The sequence below is a fragment of the Salvelinus namaycush genome, chromosome 2 (genome assembly GCF_016432855.1).
Source record: "Salvelinus namaycush isolate Seneca chromosome 2, SaNama_1.0, whole genome shotgun sequence".
Classification (NCBI taxonomy): Eukaryota; Metazoa; Chordata; class Actinopteri; order Salmoniformes; family Salmonidae; genus Salvelinus; species Salvelinus namaycush.
Window position 1 is genome coordinate 60,591,313 of NC_052308.1, and position 18,306 is coordinate 60,609,618.

Genomic DNA, 18,306 nt, shown 5'->3' on the forward strand with positions numbered 1-18,306 from the left:
ACAATGCCATAGATGTCTCAAGTTTTGTTGGAGTGTGCAATTGGCATGCTGACTGCAGGAATGTCCACCAGAGCTGTTGCCAGAGAATTGAACGTTAATTTCTCTACCATAAGCTGGTTCCAACGTTGTTTTAGAGAATTTGTCAACATGTCCAACCGGCCTCACAACCGCAGACCATGTGCAACCACACCAGCCCAGGACCTCCACATCCGGCTTCTTCACCTGCGGGATCATCCAAGGGGGGTGCTGAGGACTATTTCTGTCTGTAATAAATCGATTTTGTGGGGAAAAACTAATTCTGATTGGCTAGGCCTAGCTTCCCAGTGGGTGGGCCTGGCTGCCAAGTGGATGGGTCTATGCCCTCCAAGGCCCACTCAAGGCTGCACCCATGCCCAGTCATGTGAAATTCATAGATTAGGGCCGAATGAATGTATTTCAATTGACTGACGTATATGAACTGTAACTCAGTAAAGTCCTTGAAATTGTTGTATGTTGCGTTTTATATTTTTGTTCAGTCTAATTTATTGTCCATTTACATGGAAATTCAGCATACAAATTCACACATGCAACAAAATGCATACATGCAGTACGGGAAACTGGAAAGTTAGCACACAAAGTTGAAAATTAAACCTTTAAGAGCACTAAACTAACACAGTTAACACAACATCTAGCAACGAAATTTGTGTAGCACGATCTGTGCATTATAAGGCAGTATAATAGCCTATTATCATCTCCTATAGATAGAAAACTTAATCTCAAAAAGATTATTAATCCTTTTTTTATATTTAAGAATTCACTTTTAAATACATTTTCTAAAGGCGAAAAGCTAAATTAGACGGACTATTTTAGTACAAAACAGTCATGCATTTATGATGCCTAAAATTATTTTTGTTAAGGAATTCTAATAATTTTCGCCCAATGCCATAATTACATTTAATAATATATACAAGTGTCAAAAAGTAGGTTAATATGAAGAAATGTAAGTTTAATTGACCTGATATAATTTATTTGCCTCAGTCACTGCAACAACGTATTTCGACTATAAAGACAAGTAAAAGCATAATTAACTGTAAACGCTCTCATTTTCAGCACCTTGGACAGCGGTTTTAGGCTACATGGAAATCCTTGTCTGCAGTCGCTGACTTGCTCTCAATTTGACAGCAGCGCGTCCCTGTAAAACGTGTAGGCTGGCAATTGTTCTAATATTTTTCATTATACAGTGGGTTATATTAAATTGAGTTGGTCACGTAGTAAATAAAATCCACGACAACTTGTGCTTAGCCTACAACTTCACCCAAATACAATAACACACTGACGCTTTCTTAGTTGCAAATCAATTTCCTCGTGGACAAAACAACATAGCTCAAATCAGAATCCTCAACTGATTCCCCCCCGCAGGGTATCAACCTCAGAGCATAATTGGGATTAGCGAAATACACGTCATCCCTCTCAGTCAACTAATAATATTAGACTGGATTTAGAGAAAGAGGAGCCGGTCAAGTGTTTTCTCAGAGGACGCACCTTTGTGTCTTTGCAAGCGGAGAGCTGCGCAGCTCCGTGTATGTCTCGGCAGCTGGAACGTTCGGACAACAAAATGTCAGTCAATAATGCTTTTCAAGTGGCTAACATTCCATGGAGGAATAACAATTTTACCATGTCGAATAAAGACCCACCTTTCTCGGATCAAGGGGAGACCATTATAGGAATATACCTGCTGGTGCTAGGTGGGAGAACTTGCTCATGTAGTTGGAATGTAATTTCGTTTTTAAAAGGCAGCTTTGCTTTTATGATGCAAAGACTTGCTTTAGTTTAGCTTTCATGGCAAAACAATCTGGAAATATGTCACTAATGGCTTGCTTACCATTTCATCATTTATATTTTATTACCTAAACGTTAAGGTAAGATGAATGACAGTACTTTTTACCAATTGTCAAAATAAAATATTCAGAGTGTAGCCTACATTTATCTTGTTCATTTTTACTCGAACATATTTTGGCATCGCAATATTCAACAATTGGATGAAGAGTTGGATTGCACTGCAGAATACAAATCACCAATACCAGACACCTTTGGTATTGCAGTTGTTATACTACTGCTACTGTCAGTGTAGTGTATGGGCAACGGTTAGGGGATTTGGTGCTATAAGTAGACCAGGACAAATCTTCTCCTGGTAAAGAGGGGTGGATCCTGCAGCCATTCAGATCCTGTCTAAGCCGTGGAAATCGTCAATCAAGAAAGGATGGCAGCCAGCCAGTCTGACCTTCTTTAAGAGAGGGCAGAAAGACTTGTAATTACCTGTTATTTGGTGCAAATTCATTTAAATTGATCCTGACTTTTGAAACCAATAGGGTGACTGTAATTTTATTTACAGTATAGGTAGGCTACTTAGTGTACTTACTATTAGCTCTAAAGGAAATTGAATGAAGGAAGGTTTATGCTCATTTTGGTATTTGAATATGTAGTGTCTGAAGAGAAGGTCAGTAGGTTAAAATCACAGATGAGGCACTTTTTCACCTCAATGCTTCATGCTGCTTTATGACCCGCATTTTGTATGGTGTGACTACAATTCCATGACATTTCACAAAACTGACAAGGCCTTTGCTCAATAGGTAGTGTGGGACACACTGGTGATAGATGGGGTGAGTTCCCATCTATGTAGCGCTTTTAGCGTCTGGAAAAGAGCTATATAAAGCCAATCAGTTAGTATGTCAATGGGTTTTTTCCTCGTCAGGTTGGATGTCGTGGTTCGGCAACAGTATCGTGATCTTCGTCCTGTACAAGCAGCGTGTGTCACTGCAGCCCACGGACTATCTGACCTTTAACCTGGCCATCTCCGACGCTAGTATTTCCGTCTTCGGCTACTCCCGGGGGATCCTGGAGATCTTCAATGTGTTCCGGGACAGCGGATACCTGGTTAACTCCATCTGGACATGCCAGGTAGGCAATGAGGATATCTGGTTAACTCCATCTGGACATGCCAGGTAGGCAATGAGGATATCTGGTTGGAGGGGGGAAAGTTGTTTTGAGAATTGAGAGGCTTCAAATTTGTTTTGTATGTGAATGGTAATGTGTTGCATGTGTCATCCTACTGCAGGATCTGATACTATACACTCACTCACAGCAATACTCACAAGACATAGACATTGCCGCTATCCCATAAAACATGGCATGATTGGACACGACTTTAGTAGTTCAGGTCTCCTGGAAAGTGATGTCACTGAGAGATGCGCGTGGGCTGATCTAAATTGCATGTGGGCTGGAATAATACATTATGGCCTTTCTCTTGCATTTCAAAGATGGTACAAAAAAATACAGAAAAACGGTTGTTTTTTCTGTCTTATCTTTTACCAGATCTAATGTGTTATATTCTCCTACATTAATTTCACATTTCCACAAACTTCAAAGTGTTTCCTTTCAAATGGTATCAAGAATATGCATATCCTTGCTTCAGGTCCTGAGCTACAGGCAGTTAGATTTGGGTATGTCATTTTAGGCGAAAATTAATAGAAAGGGTCCGATCCTTAAGAGGTTGGGTACCGAATCTACCTTTTAGATTCGGTACCTACCTTTTAGATTGGGTGTCCCAAAAAAGCCCACCTCTTAAATAATCAATTTAAATACATTTCCTAATGCTGAAAACGTACAAACTGACATATCTTATGTAAACTTAAATTATAGTAATCACCCCTAAAGTTCTTAAAATCAACTGATCATTACTATTCATCATGGAAGTAGCACTCATTAAAGTGGGTGTCCAATCGTATCCGCAGAGAACAATGCAGGCCCAGGCTTTTGTTCATGCCAACCAGTACATACCTGATTTGACTAATCAACTAGTCATAGACTTCAACCAAGACTTGATAAGTTGAATCAGTGTTACTGCTTGGTTAGAACAAAAACATGCACCTTCACTGTCCCTCTATGGATAAGACGCCATGCACAAAGCACATAACACAAACAACTAATAATGAATTATCTGAAAGCTGGTTCACATTTGGTGTAGTCTTATTCTTGTTCGTTAGTTCAGTTTAGAATCTCCCTCTCTACTGTTGTATTACGAAGGTTCATGTGGTGAACCCCGAAATAGAAACACCTGGATGAACGAGGGACAACAACATTGTCACAAGTGTAGAGAGGAGTAGGCAGGAGGCAGTCACAGGTTTAGAACTACTGAATTTATTAGCACCATAGATAAAAGCGGGATGAAATCCAAAAATAATAAAGCACTCAGGAAATAGTAGATTCCTCTCACGAAAACAAACAACATATATAATGACCGACAGACATATGACAGAGGGAGTATATATACAGTGATAGAGTGGGGATTGGAACCAGGTGTGTGTAATGATGAAGAGACAAGTCTGGGGTTGATGAGCGAAGGGCGTTTGCCAGCAGCAGGTTCGGCAGCAGCTAGAAGGCCGGCGACGCCGAACGCCTGAGCTGGAGAGGAGGGAGAGCCAAAGCGAAGGCTGGTGTGATAAATATGACTAATGCGCCTGGCTCTAACTGCACAAGTAGTCATCCAATAGTCATCTTCTTGTCCCTCATTTGTTTCCATTTTTGTCCACTACTTGTAGGTCTTCCATCCCTGATATCCTTCAACCCTGATCTTATTCTTCTCTCTCTGCATCAATGACTACCTGTCCACTCCAAACGTCTTGGAGAGAGTACAGAGGCTTTTACATGTTCTTAATTGTTTTTAATGTTGGTAAACACACAATGGATAGAAGCATAAATGTAATTTGAGTATTTTAATGAAAATAAATGTGAAGAAAAAACATTTATGCTCAGGTTCTTTGAATTTTAGTGATATCATCACACAATCTCCATGTGTTTCAATGCAAACCGGGCTACTGGACTTAATTGGAACAACAGTGATTTATGGGTAAAAAAAAAAGACAGAATAGCAAAGTTCAAACATAAAATATTTGGAAACCAATGGTTTGGGGTATAAATATACACTATAGACTACAATATTATGTGATGTTAGTATTGATCATATTGAACAATATTATTTTCATTTACATTCTGTATAGAGCGAGTGTTTTTTGTGCTACTGTATCCTTTAAGCCCACCTGAGATAAATGTCAAATTGACAAAAAAAGGCATCCATGTATAACAATGCAAGGTTAATTTAACAGTAAAATAAGACACAATGCATAATAAAATGTGAGCTGTGATTGCTTAAGATCTATTATATTGTTGTGGTTCACCAAGTTATGTTGCTACTGTATTGACTGACACGTGGTACGACCGCTAGTATGAAAAACCCATCTTTTCAATTGGCAAGAAATAGGCATTAATACCTATTTTTAGTATACTATCTTGTGCATATATCAACACATTCATCTCTTAATTTTACATGAAGTGTGATCACTTATCTGAAAAGGTACAGAAAATGTCCAAAAAAGTGATTATCTGAGTCACCTCCACACCAAAGTTTTTTTGAAGCTTTGAAATGGACCACCAGTAGGAACTTACACATAACTGTCAATAACTTAATAATAAAACATCTGATTGTTATTTCCATAACATATTTTATTCTAAGACAATCAGATGAATTGGTTGAAACATTAAACAGCAGGAAATGTATTTATTTATTTTTTGTCCAAAGATGGAAGTGGGTACGCTTACAAGCAGCAAGTAAAATGCATGATGGGACATGAACTCTGACATGTAACTACTTTCCAACCAGACCTGGGTTCAAATACATGTGTATTTGAGTATCTGGTATTTAAAATACTTTTTTTTCTGTGTATTTTAGTTTTTTTTAGATACACAGCCCAAAACAAGTACTTTTATTGAAGTATTTGAACGGTTCCTTGTAAAAACCAAATCTACCAAATTAATTGTTTTTGAGAGTATTTTCAAATACTTTCCAAGTGTATTTCCAAATACATTAAAATATTCAACTACTTGCCTTTTCAAATAAACTATATCTGAATACTTACTTTGAATATATGTAAAAGAAATTGAGATATTTGAAATAGCATTTGAACCCTGGTCTGTTTCCAATTACGGAGAAACCCCATTTGCAGAAAATACTATGTTGCTCGAAGCAGCCCACCAGGTGTTTTTTACATCATGGTCCAAGGTTTTTCCTCCAATAGACTTTGCATTGTCCTCCAAAGTGTATCTGACCGTAAGCCAAAGTGAAGGGGCTTGGATGTAAATATATTAGATTAGATTAAGTAATCCGATCAGTCAAAGTACATTTGGTTCTGTCTCTACTAGGAAGAGAAGTTAATTCGGTAGAAGCTGTCGATCTTGATCAGACATACTCACCACTGCTGACCATAGCTGTGATGGACTGATATTTAACTCCATTCAATGTAGCTAGATCAGCTCTAGCCCTATTCACACAAAATCAGTAATTGGTTAATGACGGATTTGTCAAGTACATGAGAATCCAGACAAGTATTCAATAGCAGGATAATTGTTTTCAACTTGATCTTCTGAGTGATTGGGGTCCTTCAACTTCTGCAAGAAAAGTGGATGTCTGTTTTTTTCTACTGTATTTGTTTTGAGATTTTCTTCCCTCCACGTTTCCCCTCTAAGCATCACTAACAGTATTGGTATTGGTCTTTCCCAGGTGGACGGCTTCTTCACCTTGGTCTTTGGCCTCAGCAGCATCAATACTTTGACTGTCATCAGTGTCACAAGATACATCAAGGGATGCCATCAGAGTCAAGGTAAGGCACTGTGACACAACCTTAACCTTTAATCTTCAGCTCAATAATTCCAGAAAAATGCCCCCTATAGGCTAGATGTTCTGGTCAGACATAATGTTGTGGGAAGCTTTCTTTTAACTATCAACTTTTTTCCTTTACCTAGCTCACTGCATAACCAACACAACCATAGGCATGTGCCTAATATTCATCTGGTCAGGGGCTGTGTTCTGGTCGGCAGCGCCCCTTCTGGGCTGGGGGAGTTACACAGGTGAGATGAACATGGCTAGTAATCATGTGACATACTATTTGATACAGGGGCACTTACTTGTGTTAGGTTCTTGTAACATTCTGGTTGGGCAACATTTTCAAGATTTGTATGTGCACAATGACGACAAAACAAGAATAGCCCTTAAGCAAGTTATCTAAAACGTTAGCAGAAGACAATCTTTAAACGAGAACTGACCATATTGACATATGTGGACCTTTTTTTCACACTTACTCTGACTTTTCTAAGGGCCAAAATAGAGGAAATTCTTCTTAAATGTTAAACAATCTTCACATGAACAATGTGTTTGTGTCTCAACCTCCTCCTTTTAGATCGTGGATATGGAACGTGTGAAATCGACTGGGCCAAAGCCAACTACTCCACCGTCTACAAGTCCTACATCATCTCCATCCTCATCTTCTGCTTCTTGGTCCCCGTGCTGGTCATGCTCTTCACCTACGTGTCCATCATCAACACAGTGAAGAGAGGCAACGCCATGGCCGCTGAGGGAGACCTGACGGACAGGCAGAGGAAGATTGAAAGGGACGTCACCATTGTGAGTAGGATTCAAATCAAATCAACGTTTATTGGTCACATACACAGATTTGCAGGAATTGCAGCAGGTGCAACGAAATGCTTACGTTTACTAGCTCCAATAGTGCAGTAGAATGTCTTGCAAATACAATACAAAAAGAAATCAAGAAATGACAGAGTCCAATAAACAATCCAGAGTAGATATATTAGAGTGAGCTTGTGTCAGAATCCAGAAAACAACACATGTACAAATAATACTACATATAGACCAAGCTTTAAAGGAAGGGTTATGATTTAACGGGCAACCTAACTTAGGTCATTCTCCCAGGTATCCATTGTCATCTGCACAGCATTCATCCTGGCGTGGTCGCCGTACGCCGTGGTCTCCATGTGGTCGGCCTGTGGCTTCCATGTACCCAGCCTCACCAGCATCTTCACCCGCCTCTTTGCCAAGTCGGCCAGCTTCTACAACCCGCTCATCTACTTCGGCCTCAGCTCCAAGTTCCGCAAGGACGTCGCCATCTTGCTGCCTTGCACCGGCGATGGCAAGGACACGGTCAAGCTCAAGCGTTTTAAGCCGAAAGGCGAGGCTCACCAGGGCCCCGGAAGAGGCAATGGACTCAAAGCACCTCCTCATCACCAGAAGGAGATGAAGGAGATGAAGTATGCCCCTGGAAATCCGTATCCGCTCACGGCGACTAAGGCTGCCCCAAGCCCAGATTCGGGAGTGGAGAGCCCCCCCTGTACTCCTCCCGCCAACAAGGAGATGTACTTTATCGAGGTGCCCCTTATCGAGGTGCCCCATCTGTCTGATGGGCCAGAGTGGGAATGTGACAGACTCTAAGAACAATCTGTTTTTTTTGTGTGTTACCTTTTTATTTAAAAAACACATGGGAATTTACTTGAAAGGTGGCTCCTTGAATTTTAGGGGATAATGTTAAGGATAGCTATTTTGTATTTGATTTGTGTAAGTATGTATACCTGTTGATACAGTTTGTTATTTTCTTAATTAATTGTGTTTATACTTGTGAATTCAACTGTTTCTATTCAAAGGGAACAAGTTGAAAGATGCTTGCAATATCAATACTCATATTGTCACTCTTTTAAAATAAATTCCTGTCCAACATAATAACTCAACCCCATTAGCAAATATAGAAGAAGACATTACAGAAGTGTAAGTGTGTCTCTTATGAAAATGCTCTGAGATGCTCAGCTCACACATAGGCGACATACCAGTTCTAATGATAACTTTACTTGAGTGAGGCAGGCGTGTCTTCATGGGTAGACTTGTTTTCGTCCAGTGAAAAAATGATTCATCTGTTCCCCAAGGAACTCCACACAAACCAACTTTACCTCAGGTCGGACATGTACCATAAGGAACAGTTGAAGTGAATGAAAGTGCGTTCATCCTTGATAGGCTACAAGTATAACCTACAATACGCAAGAGAGCTGTATTAATACAAAACAAAAAGCAGATACTTCTCAAGACCCTGCAATATGCTCACATGTTGACCACCTGTGGGTTTGGCACGAAACAACCCATTCCACATGCACAATCTACTATCAAAGGCGACTGACTGCAAGGTTGATTGTGCCGATGGTGAAGTTGTGGGCTGCTTTAATAAGTAGTCTAAATCAAGTCGGACGTTGGAAAGAGGGAGAAAAAAAAAATACATTGAAAGGGTCTTCGATGCCCCACAGGACAACAGGCTGGCAGATTTTATTTATGTCTTCTTTATCTTCATGCTTCCCTCAGCTTATTTCATGATGCGTCATACGGGATGATTTCTGTATTTTCCTTTAAGGAGCCTACCGTTACTCCTTAAGGTCCAAGGACCTAGTACACTGAACTAGAATATGAATGCTACATACAACACATTTCTACGATTTTACTGAGTTACAGTTCACATAAGGAAATCAGTCAATTGAAATAAATTCATTAGGCCCTAATCTATCAATTTCTCATGACTGGGAATACACATTCGCATCTGTTGGTCACAGATACGTTAAAAAAAGGTAGGGGTGTGGATCAGAAAACCAGTCAGTATCTGGTGTGACCACCATTTGCCTCATGCGACACATCTCCTTCGCATAGAGTTGATCAGGCTGTTGATTGTGGCCTGTTGAATGTTGTCCCACCCCTCTTCAATGGCTGTGCGACGTTGCTGGATATTGGCGGGAACTGGAACACACTGTCGTACACGTCGATCCAGAGCATCCCAAACATGCTCAATGGGTGACATGTCTGGAACTGGGAAATGTTCAGCTTCCAGGAATTGTGTACAGATCCTCGCAACATGGGGCCGTGTACACTGAAGCATGTGGTGATGGCGGCAGATGAATGGCACGACAATGGACCTCAAGATCTCATCCCGGTATCTCTGTGCATTCAAATTTTCATCAATAAAATGCGATTGTGCCTCCCGGGTGGCGCAGTGGTCTAGGGCACTGCATCGCAGCGCTAGCTGCGCCACCAGAGTCTCTGGGTTCGCACCCAGGCTCTGTCGCAGCCGGCCGCGACTGGGAGGTCCGTGGGGCGACGCACAATTGGCCTAGCATCGTCCGGGTTGGGAAGGGTTTGGCCGGTAGGGATATCCTTGTCTCATCGCGCTCCAGCGACTCCTGTGGCGGGCCGGGCGCAGTGCGCGCTAACCAAGGGGGCCAGGTGCACGGTGTTTCCTCCGACACATTGGTGCGGCTGGCTTCCTGGTTGGAGGCGCGCTGTGTTAAGAAGCAGTGCGGCTTGGTTGGGTTGTGCTTCGGAGGACGCATGGCTTTCGACCTTCGTCTCTCCCGAGCCCGTATGGGAGTTGTAGCGATGAGACAAGATAGTAATTACTAGCGATTGGACACCACGAAAATTGGGGAGAAAAGGGGGTAAAATTAAAAAATAAAAATAAAATGCGATTGTGTTTGTTGTCCGTAGCTTATGCCTGCCCATACCATAACCCCATCGCTACCATGGGGCACTCTGTTCACAATGTTGACATCAGCAAACCGCTCGCCCACACGATGCTATACACGTGGTTTGCAGTTGTGAGGCTGGTTGGACAGACTGCCAATTTCTCTAAAACAATGTTTGAGGCATTCAATTCTCTTGCAATAGCTCTGGTGGATATTCCTGCAGTCAGCATGCCAATTGCACGCACCTTCAAAACTTGAGACGTCTGTGGCATTGTGATGTGTGACAAAACTTTTTAGAGCGGCCTTTTATTGTCCCCAGCACAAGGCGCACCTGTGTAATTATCATGCTGTTTAATAATCTTATTTATATGCCACACCTGTCAGGTGAATTATCCTGGCAAAGGAGAAATGCTCAGTAACAGGGATGCAAACAAATTTGTGCTCAACATTAGGATACTAGGATATTAGGATATTTTATTCAACTCATGGAACCAACACTTTACATGTTGCGTTTATATTTTTGTTCAGTGTATGATATCTTCAGAGGTAGGTTCTGGCAACTGTTGATAATTGGATATGGAGAAGGGCGAGCCGGTCAAGGATCGATTCAGACAAGGTGGTAAATTGTATGACAAGTGACAGTTTTATTCAGAGTGAAGATATCTGGTACAAGCGTATACGGTCTCGTTCCTTCGGCTCATAGAGAACCTCCAGAAAAAGCCCAGATAACAGAAATGCATAGACATTTTATACAACACAGAAAGTAGGTTGAGTCTGGAAGTTCTGGTCCTTTGGTTGGTTCTGGACAGGTTGTTGTCTTCTCAGATTGGTCCTGATGAGCTGGGCGTCATCCTTCTGAGTCTTATAGCAAAAGTTCTTTGTTATCAAATGTTCAGCTAAGCAGGAGATTTTGTGTGTGCGTAGTCAGCCCTCTGTCCTTGGTTATGTGTGTGTGTCTCATTATTTCGTGAAATGCGGACCCAAGCACTCTTTTGATCAAAGCCTTTCCTTATCAGTGTTTATGAAAGGTTTACGTCAGCCCTCTGTCCTTGGGTGTGTGTGTGTCTGTCTCTGTATCTGTTTATAAGTGTGTGAGAAACCCTGCTTAGAAAGAAGTTAGTTATAACAATGTAATAGCAATATGCTTGTGTTATTTTAAATGGTATTTATTACAAATCCCTCTCTTCACGTCTCCAAAGAGACGTGACATAAACTAGGTAAAAGTAAGAAAAGCAAAAGTAAACAACCAGGGAAACTTTCTCAGAGAGAAAGTTTTGATTCCCTCTCTTCACGTCTCCAAAGAGACGTGACATAAACTAGGTAAAAGTAAGAAAAGCAAAAGTAAACAACCAGGGAAACTTTCTCAGAGAGAAAGTTTTGATTCCCTCTCTTCACGTCTCCAAAGAGACGTGACATAAACTAGGTAAAAGTAAGAAAAGCAAAAGTAAACAACCAGGGAAACTTTCTCAGAGAGAAAGTTTTGATTCCCTCTCTTCACGTCTCCAAAGAGACGTGACATAAACTAGGTAAAAGTAAGAAAAGCAAAAGTAAACAACCAGGGAAACTTTCTCAGAGAGAAAGTTTTGATTCCCTCTCTTCACGTCTCCAAAGAGACGTGACATAAACTAGGTAAAAGTAAGAAAAGCAAAAGTAAACAACCAGGGAAACTTTCTCAGAGAGAAAGTTTTGATTCCCTCTCTTCACGTCTCCTAAGAGACGTGACATAAACATGGGATCAAGCAGGAGTATTATATGCAGAAACTTTCTTGAAGAGAAAGTTTCATATGCCCTCTCTTCACGTCTCCTAAGAGACGTGACATAAACTAGAAAAAGGTAAAAGCAGCAGGCATGTTGTTGTCCTCAAAAGATGGAGGGCCTTCATCCCCTAAAAGAGGAAACATCTGGGAAGGGCTTGTTGGGTCAATGGCTTTAGATATGACCCTAGTGGTGAGTGAACGAATGCATGGTATGCAACAGCAACCACACAAAACCAAAATGGCTGCAAACACTGAGATAGAAACCAAAATTGAGGACACCAGGGTTTTATATTTCCCAAAAGCATCCATCCAGGAATCCCACATGGAGGTGTCTACACCAGAATGGGATTTCATCTTACCATTAAGAGTCCTCAAGCCTTCTAAGGCAATGGTCAGACTACCATCAGTGGCAGTGTTGTTAGGTATAAAGGTGCAACACTGTTCACCAAACATAGAGCATACACCTCCCTTCTCAGAGAGTAGCATGTCTACTGCAATGCGGTTTTGGAAGGCCATCAAGCTGGTAGCCTCCAATTGGCCATGTACCGCCTCAAAGCCTTGCTGGGTCCAATTGCCTAGTTTTTGGACATTAAAATGGATATAGTTAATCCTGTCAACATTTTTATTAATGGTGCACCACCAGCAAAATGATGATTCAAAACCCGCGGCTACCTGGTCTACGAGTTTATACTTATCTGGCACCCCCCTAGGGACTCCTATGGCGTCAATATAGGTGGGGTCTCCAGGATCCACTCCTGTTGATCTTTTGGACCGGGATAAATCCCCGTCCCTCTCTACACGGGCCATCAGGTCCTTTACTTCCATAGGATACACTGAAACAGGAAGAAGCAGAGAGACAAGAGCACAAAGACCAGTGGCATTCCCTGGCAGGCGGTCATATAGATGATTTCCTCCACACCACCACCAGACATCAGCTCTAGACACAGGTTGGAAAGGGGCATTAGGATTATGGGTGTTATTGCACCATTCATAAGGTAATGCTCCCAGCATTGGAGGGCCAAGGGACATATTTATACAAGTGAAATTAGCCCTGGCAACCCGAGAAGAAAACATCGGGGCCCTTTCTAGTACTTTTAACAATAGGGTAAAACTTGTCCCATACGGAGCAGTTGGCAGTTGGGCTGTCATGTTTCATAACAGGAAGAAGACATACGTCAGGTAGGGTAGCTGGTACAATGCGTAGGAGTGGACGGGCTCCCATACATACCACACAGCTCTGGTGGGTGGCCTTTCCAGCCTCCTCAGTCACCAATAAGGATGAGCAAGGACCAAAAGGAGACCACTCCAAGAACTACTGAAAGGTTAAACCCTCAGGTCCATCCCTCTATACAACCTGTATCAGGTGGGCTCGTCGCCACCCGGGAACTTCAAACCTTCACAACAGGGAGGACAAACATCACTTTTTATTCATTCGACAACATCAACTACAGCAAACCAAGGGTCCTCCTCTTTCAGGCACACTCTCCTGCGAAAGCTTGATTCCGTATCAGCCTCTCCTACTGGAGCATCAAGCAGCAGCATCATACCAGAGGCCCTTGCCACATCTGTAACAGACTTCTTCAAACAAGGTATGATACAGGCAGCACAGAAATGAAAAACAACAACTAGTGTCAGAAATTCAGTAATCATCATTGCAGTGTACTTACCAAACCAACCACCCAGCCAGGGGAACAGTCCACTCTCCTCCACACCTGCAAGACCCCTCACCCCCACCGATAACCTTGCCAACCCACTCAGAGCTTTTGAAATGCTCCCATCCGGACTAGTATTGTTAGGGACAAACGTCTAACACTGTTCTCCAAACATTTTGCATACACCTCCCTGGTCGGCCAGAATCATGTCCAGTGCTAGTCTATTTGGTCTACGAGGTGGCATCCAATTGTTCAGCCACCCCCGTAAGTGCTGTGTGGGTGTATTTAACAAATCATCATTAATTATAGTAGATATAATTGATCCAGGCATTATGCTTAGCATCAACAATAGCTGGGCCAATGATGGGCATCAGATGCCACAGGCCATCATTCCTGTTTAATGTCTGGAATTCGTGGGGGACCCCTATTGGGACCCCCAACAGGTTGGTGTGGATGTTATCTGTTCCCTCGGACCAAGGAGCGTCACGATTCTGCCGTCTCCTGGATTGGTCCCAAGCCTCTGTCATGTGCAGCTCCCAAAAGTTGGTTAGCTGTAACCTCAATAATAGGCAATGGTGTTTATCAGACTGGCCAAAACACATGTTCCCTGATAATCTCCTTTCAAAATGTGGTCAACCGCCTGGCAGGTCCACACATCCACCATACATCAGCAACACCTCTAGTTAATAGTGACATTAGTGATGCAGGCAGCAGTAGGGAACCTCCCATAGTCCATACCTCTACCTGTACCAGTGTTACAGCTGTAATATCCCCCATATGCCTTAACCCCCATGGTGTCTTCTGGGGACGGACTTCTGGGAACACAAGACTCAGAGTTTTACACAGGGTTGAATTTGGCTTAAACTTTCCAATATGCACATCCAACCTTCCCCCTTACTTAGGGCAAATGGGTGATCAGCCAGAATAGGTCTGGCATGTCCACATACGACACAGTCCTTTCTATTAAGTGTTTTGTAGGTCAACCACATATTCTCCCTTCCCTCATGACCAGTTTCAGTCCCCAATTGGTCACTATCTGAGATGTCTTTTACATTTATTACCTATACCAGATTGTAGAGTTCAGGTGATGGCGTGGGACTTGGTCTTGAAGTGGTGGAGGAGGCCGGCTGAACCTGGTCTGTTGGAACTGGTGGTGGTTCTGGCAGTACTGTGATGGTAACATCCCCATCGTATCCTAATCAGACAGCTCAGGACTACAAGCAATCCTGTAAAGCCCCACCCTCTCCCAGAGAAAACATCATCAGCAAGAAGCCAGACACACTTTCACTTCTATGAACAAACACAGTGAGGAAAGGTCGGGGGCAGGGAATTCTTCATTAAGGAGTTGATCCCCGAACTCTATTAGTAACGGTTCTTCTCCTTAACTCTGTGATCATTCGACAGTGTCAGTGTGTCTCACCCTCCAAGTGCGATATGCCCCCAGGTCGGGTGAATCACCTTCTCCTTTAATTCACCTGTAATGCATAAAATCTTGGACATACAGGTTTGGTTAATAAACAGTTTGTCATTTGTTCTATCTGATTATATATTTAACTTCTATGCCTATTTATTAGCTAGAATTTTTTTAAATTAGTTTATTATCCAATAGGCCCCATCCTATCCTAGACCACAATGTACCCCTCCCCCGTTTGATACCTGGCTCTGCCCAGGTATCAACCTTACCTATTCTAAATAATGACTTAGTAAAATATTCTTATGTTCTACATTATTATGTAAGACCGCCCCTTTCATTTTCCACATGTCCAATTCTCCCTTTTGTCTCCATTCAGTAACTGTTATCTACCCATTCTGTTATCTCTGTCCTGGCGCCCCTTCCAAAACTCCCTTCTCTGCTCTCAAACCTTCAAGGTCTCAGCAGTGCGGGGAGGGCCACTCTGTCTGCCCTTTCCCTTATCTGTCTGTAGCTTGGTCCCAAACATTAACTAAGTGTCTCACTGTTTTGACTTTATCTAAAATCATGGATTTAAAATTAACAACATGTCTTATAGTGTCAATCTCTAAAGTCCTTACATAACCTTAATAAACCTATCTCTATCTTCTAATGGCCAAAACAAATGCTAACCATATAAATTCCTTTCTTTACTAATAAGCTCTCTATCACTTTTATTTCCATGCCCTATAGGCTTAAAATATCTCCTGTTCAAACCAATTCAATAACAGCCCATTCAAAACCGTCATAGCCAATGTTTAAAAACAGAATCCTGACTCCTCTGTGGTTAAAACTACCTTGTCTCTCGGAACACGGAACACCCCTTAACCCAAAACGTTTACCACAAAAACAAAACCTAATAATTATGATAATACCCTTAAATCATTCGTTTTAAATTTCCCCGATGTTTCATGTACTAACCATACAACTGTGATAAACGTACACTGTCCCTTTAAAAACTCTCATGCCAGCCATACCAGGTTGCGAGTCGTTCTTTGTTCCCCATAATGAAAACAGATCACGTTTAGAATACGTTTACTTATTGTTCGAATTCTCTGGTGTTACCTAAACCAAAAACCAATAACTTTCAGCAACTTTTGAAAAGTATCTCAAAGCTATAATGTACACATTTTCCCTCTAAATGACACAACCAATTTTCTCTAGCATAATTTAATACGGCCACACCCGGTGGGGAAAGTACAAATTTTATCCCGTTCCTTTTATAATACTCAATGCTAAATTCAAAGTTGTGGTTAAATATATGGATTTGCCAATCATTATCAAATGTTAAATATACAGGTTTAGTACTTTTATCAAATAGATTAGTATAGTTCAAATAAAGATATGCGTTTACTAGCGCTCAACCTGTGTTCAGAACGCAGCAACTAGCCAATATAATACCAAAAATGACTGTCTTATTCATGCCTCTAGGCAAAACATCTAGTTACTCCAACTAAGTTTAAATTTAAGCTTGGGAGTATTTGGGGTCGTCATATTGTCATGTATTTTATATTTTAACTTTTATCTCTATATTTTAAATCATCTGATTAAATTTCATCACTATATTTAGACTATCTGAATATACTTAGCCCGTCACTGGTAAATACCCGTGATGAATTCTTGGAGACACGTACTCTGTCTTATCTCAGAGTTCCTCCCTCGTACACTCGGAATTTAATTTTTCTATGTATCGTTTGTTTATCAGGCGTTGTGGAACGTGCAAAATTTCTCAGTCCTAATAATATTCTTTCTCAGTTTAAACCAACACCAATAATTTTTTACATGTATACATTAAACATTTAAATTTTTCCCACTATGAACATTACCCTTTAGACGTTGAACACTTAGACTTTAGACATTGGAAACATTACACTTAAACATTGAACATTTTTCAACCTGGCGCCTACAAACACAAATAGACTATTCTTCACCGGACAATCGCCCGGACTATTGAATAAGTCTAGCCTACTCCTCACCGGACACAAGCCGGACCATACTAATAGGTCTTGACAAACTTTACCCCACTCGTCACCGGTCACAGCCGGACTATATGAATGGGGATGGAACAAGCCTATCCTTCACCGGCTGAATAGCCGGACTATTGAATAGTGCCTATCCCAATTTTAAGCCTACCCTTCACCGACTGAATAGCCGGACTATTGAATAGTGCTTACTATATTCCTCACCGGTCACAAGCCGGACTATACGAATAGATCTTTTTATCACATTAAGCCTATTCCTCACCGGTCACAAGCCGGACTATATAATAGCGCTTTTAACACACAACCTGGCGCCTACAAACACAAATAGACTATTCTTCACCGGACAATCGCCCGGACTATTGAATAAGTCTAGCCTACTCCTCACCGGACACAAGCCGGACCATACTAATAGGTCTTGACAAACTTTACCCCACTCGTCACCGGTCACAGCCGGACTATATGAATGGGGATGGAACAAGCCTATCCTTCACCGGCTGAATAGCCGGACTATTGAATAGTGCCTATCCCAATTTTAAGCCTACCCTTCACCGACTGAATAGCCGGACTATTGAATAGTGCTTACTATATTCCTCACCGGTCACAAGCCGGACTATACGAATAGATCTTTTTATCACATTAAGCCTATTCCTCACCGGTCACAAGCCGGACTATATAATAGCGCTTTTAACACAAATTAAGCCTATTCCTCACCGGTCACAAGCCGGACTATATAATAGCGCTTAAGACTTACAAATTATTCCCACATATGTTCACTTCACTGTCGTTCACATGTCATCTATGCTCATAAATTTAAACAAGAATTCTTACCCAGACTCGGTACCACTGATCGAAATTTGGAAGAACTATACGACAATATGCAAAGTTTGATTTAACAGGTCTTGCTTACCTTGTTTATGGTCGACCAGAAGATCAGTTTCCCGAGTTGAGCAGAACTGTCGTCCTCCCCCCCAAAAGATTTCACCTGTCCTCCGTGAACCGTCCTTTCACCAACTCGCCCTCTCCCACCCAAATCAACCACTCTGGACCGGGTCTCTAGACAACCATCCTCTGCTTACCAAGTTTCTGTTGAT

At 41.7% G+C, this 18,306-nt stretch overlaps 1 protein-coding gene and 1 long non-coding RNA gene across 2 annotated transcripts; one reads left to right on the plus strand and one right to left on the minus strand.

Moving 5' to 3' along the window:
• Positions 1-1,594: 1,594 nt before the first annotated feature.
• Positions 1,595-8,314, plus strand: LOC120022526 (opsin-5-like). Its single transcript, XM_038966477.1, has 6 exons — positions 1,595-1,724; positions 2,732-2,937; positions 6,593-6,692; positions 6,835-6,939; positions 7,269-7,492; positions 7,799-8,314. Exons 1-6 carry the CDS (start codon positions 1,595-1,597, stop codon positions 8,312-8,314), a joined length of 1,281 nt encoding a protein of 426 aa, XP_038822405.1.
• Positions 8,315-17,020: 8,706 nt separating this feature from the next.
• On the minus strand, positions 17,021-18,306 carry LOC120027074. The gene is made up of 2 exons (XR_005473269.1): positions 17,521-18,306; positions 17,021-17,129 (listed from the first exon to the last, which is right to left on the minus strand). It is a non-coding gene; the product is annotated as an uncharacterized LOC120027074 (long non-coding RNA).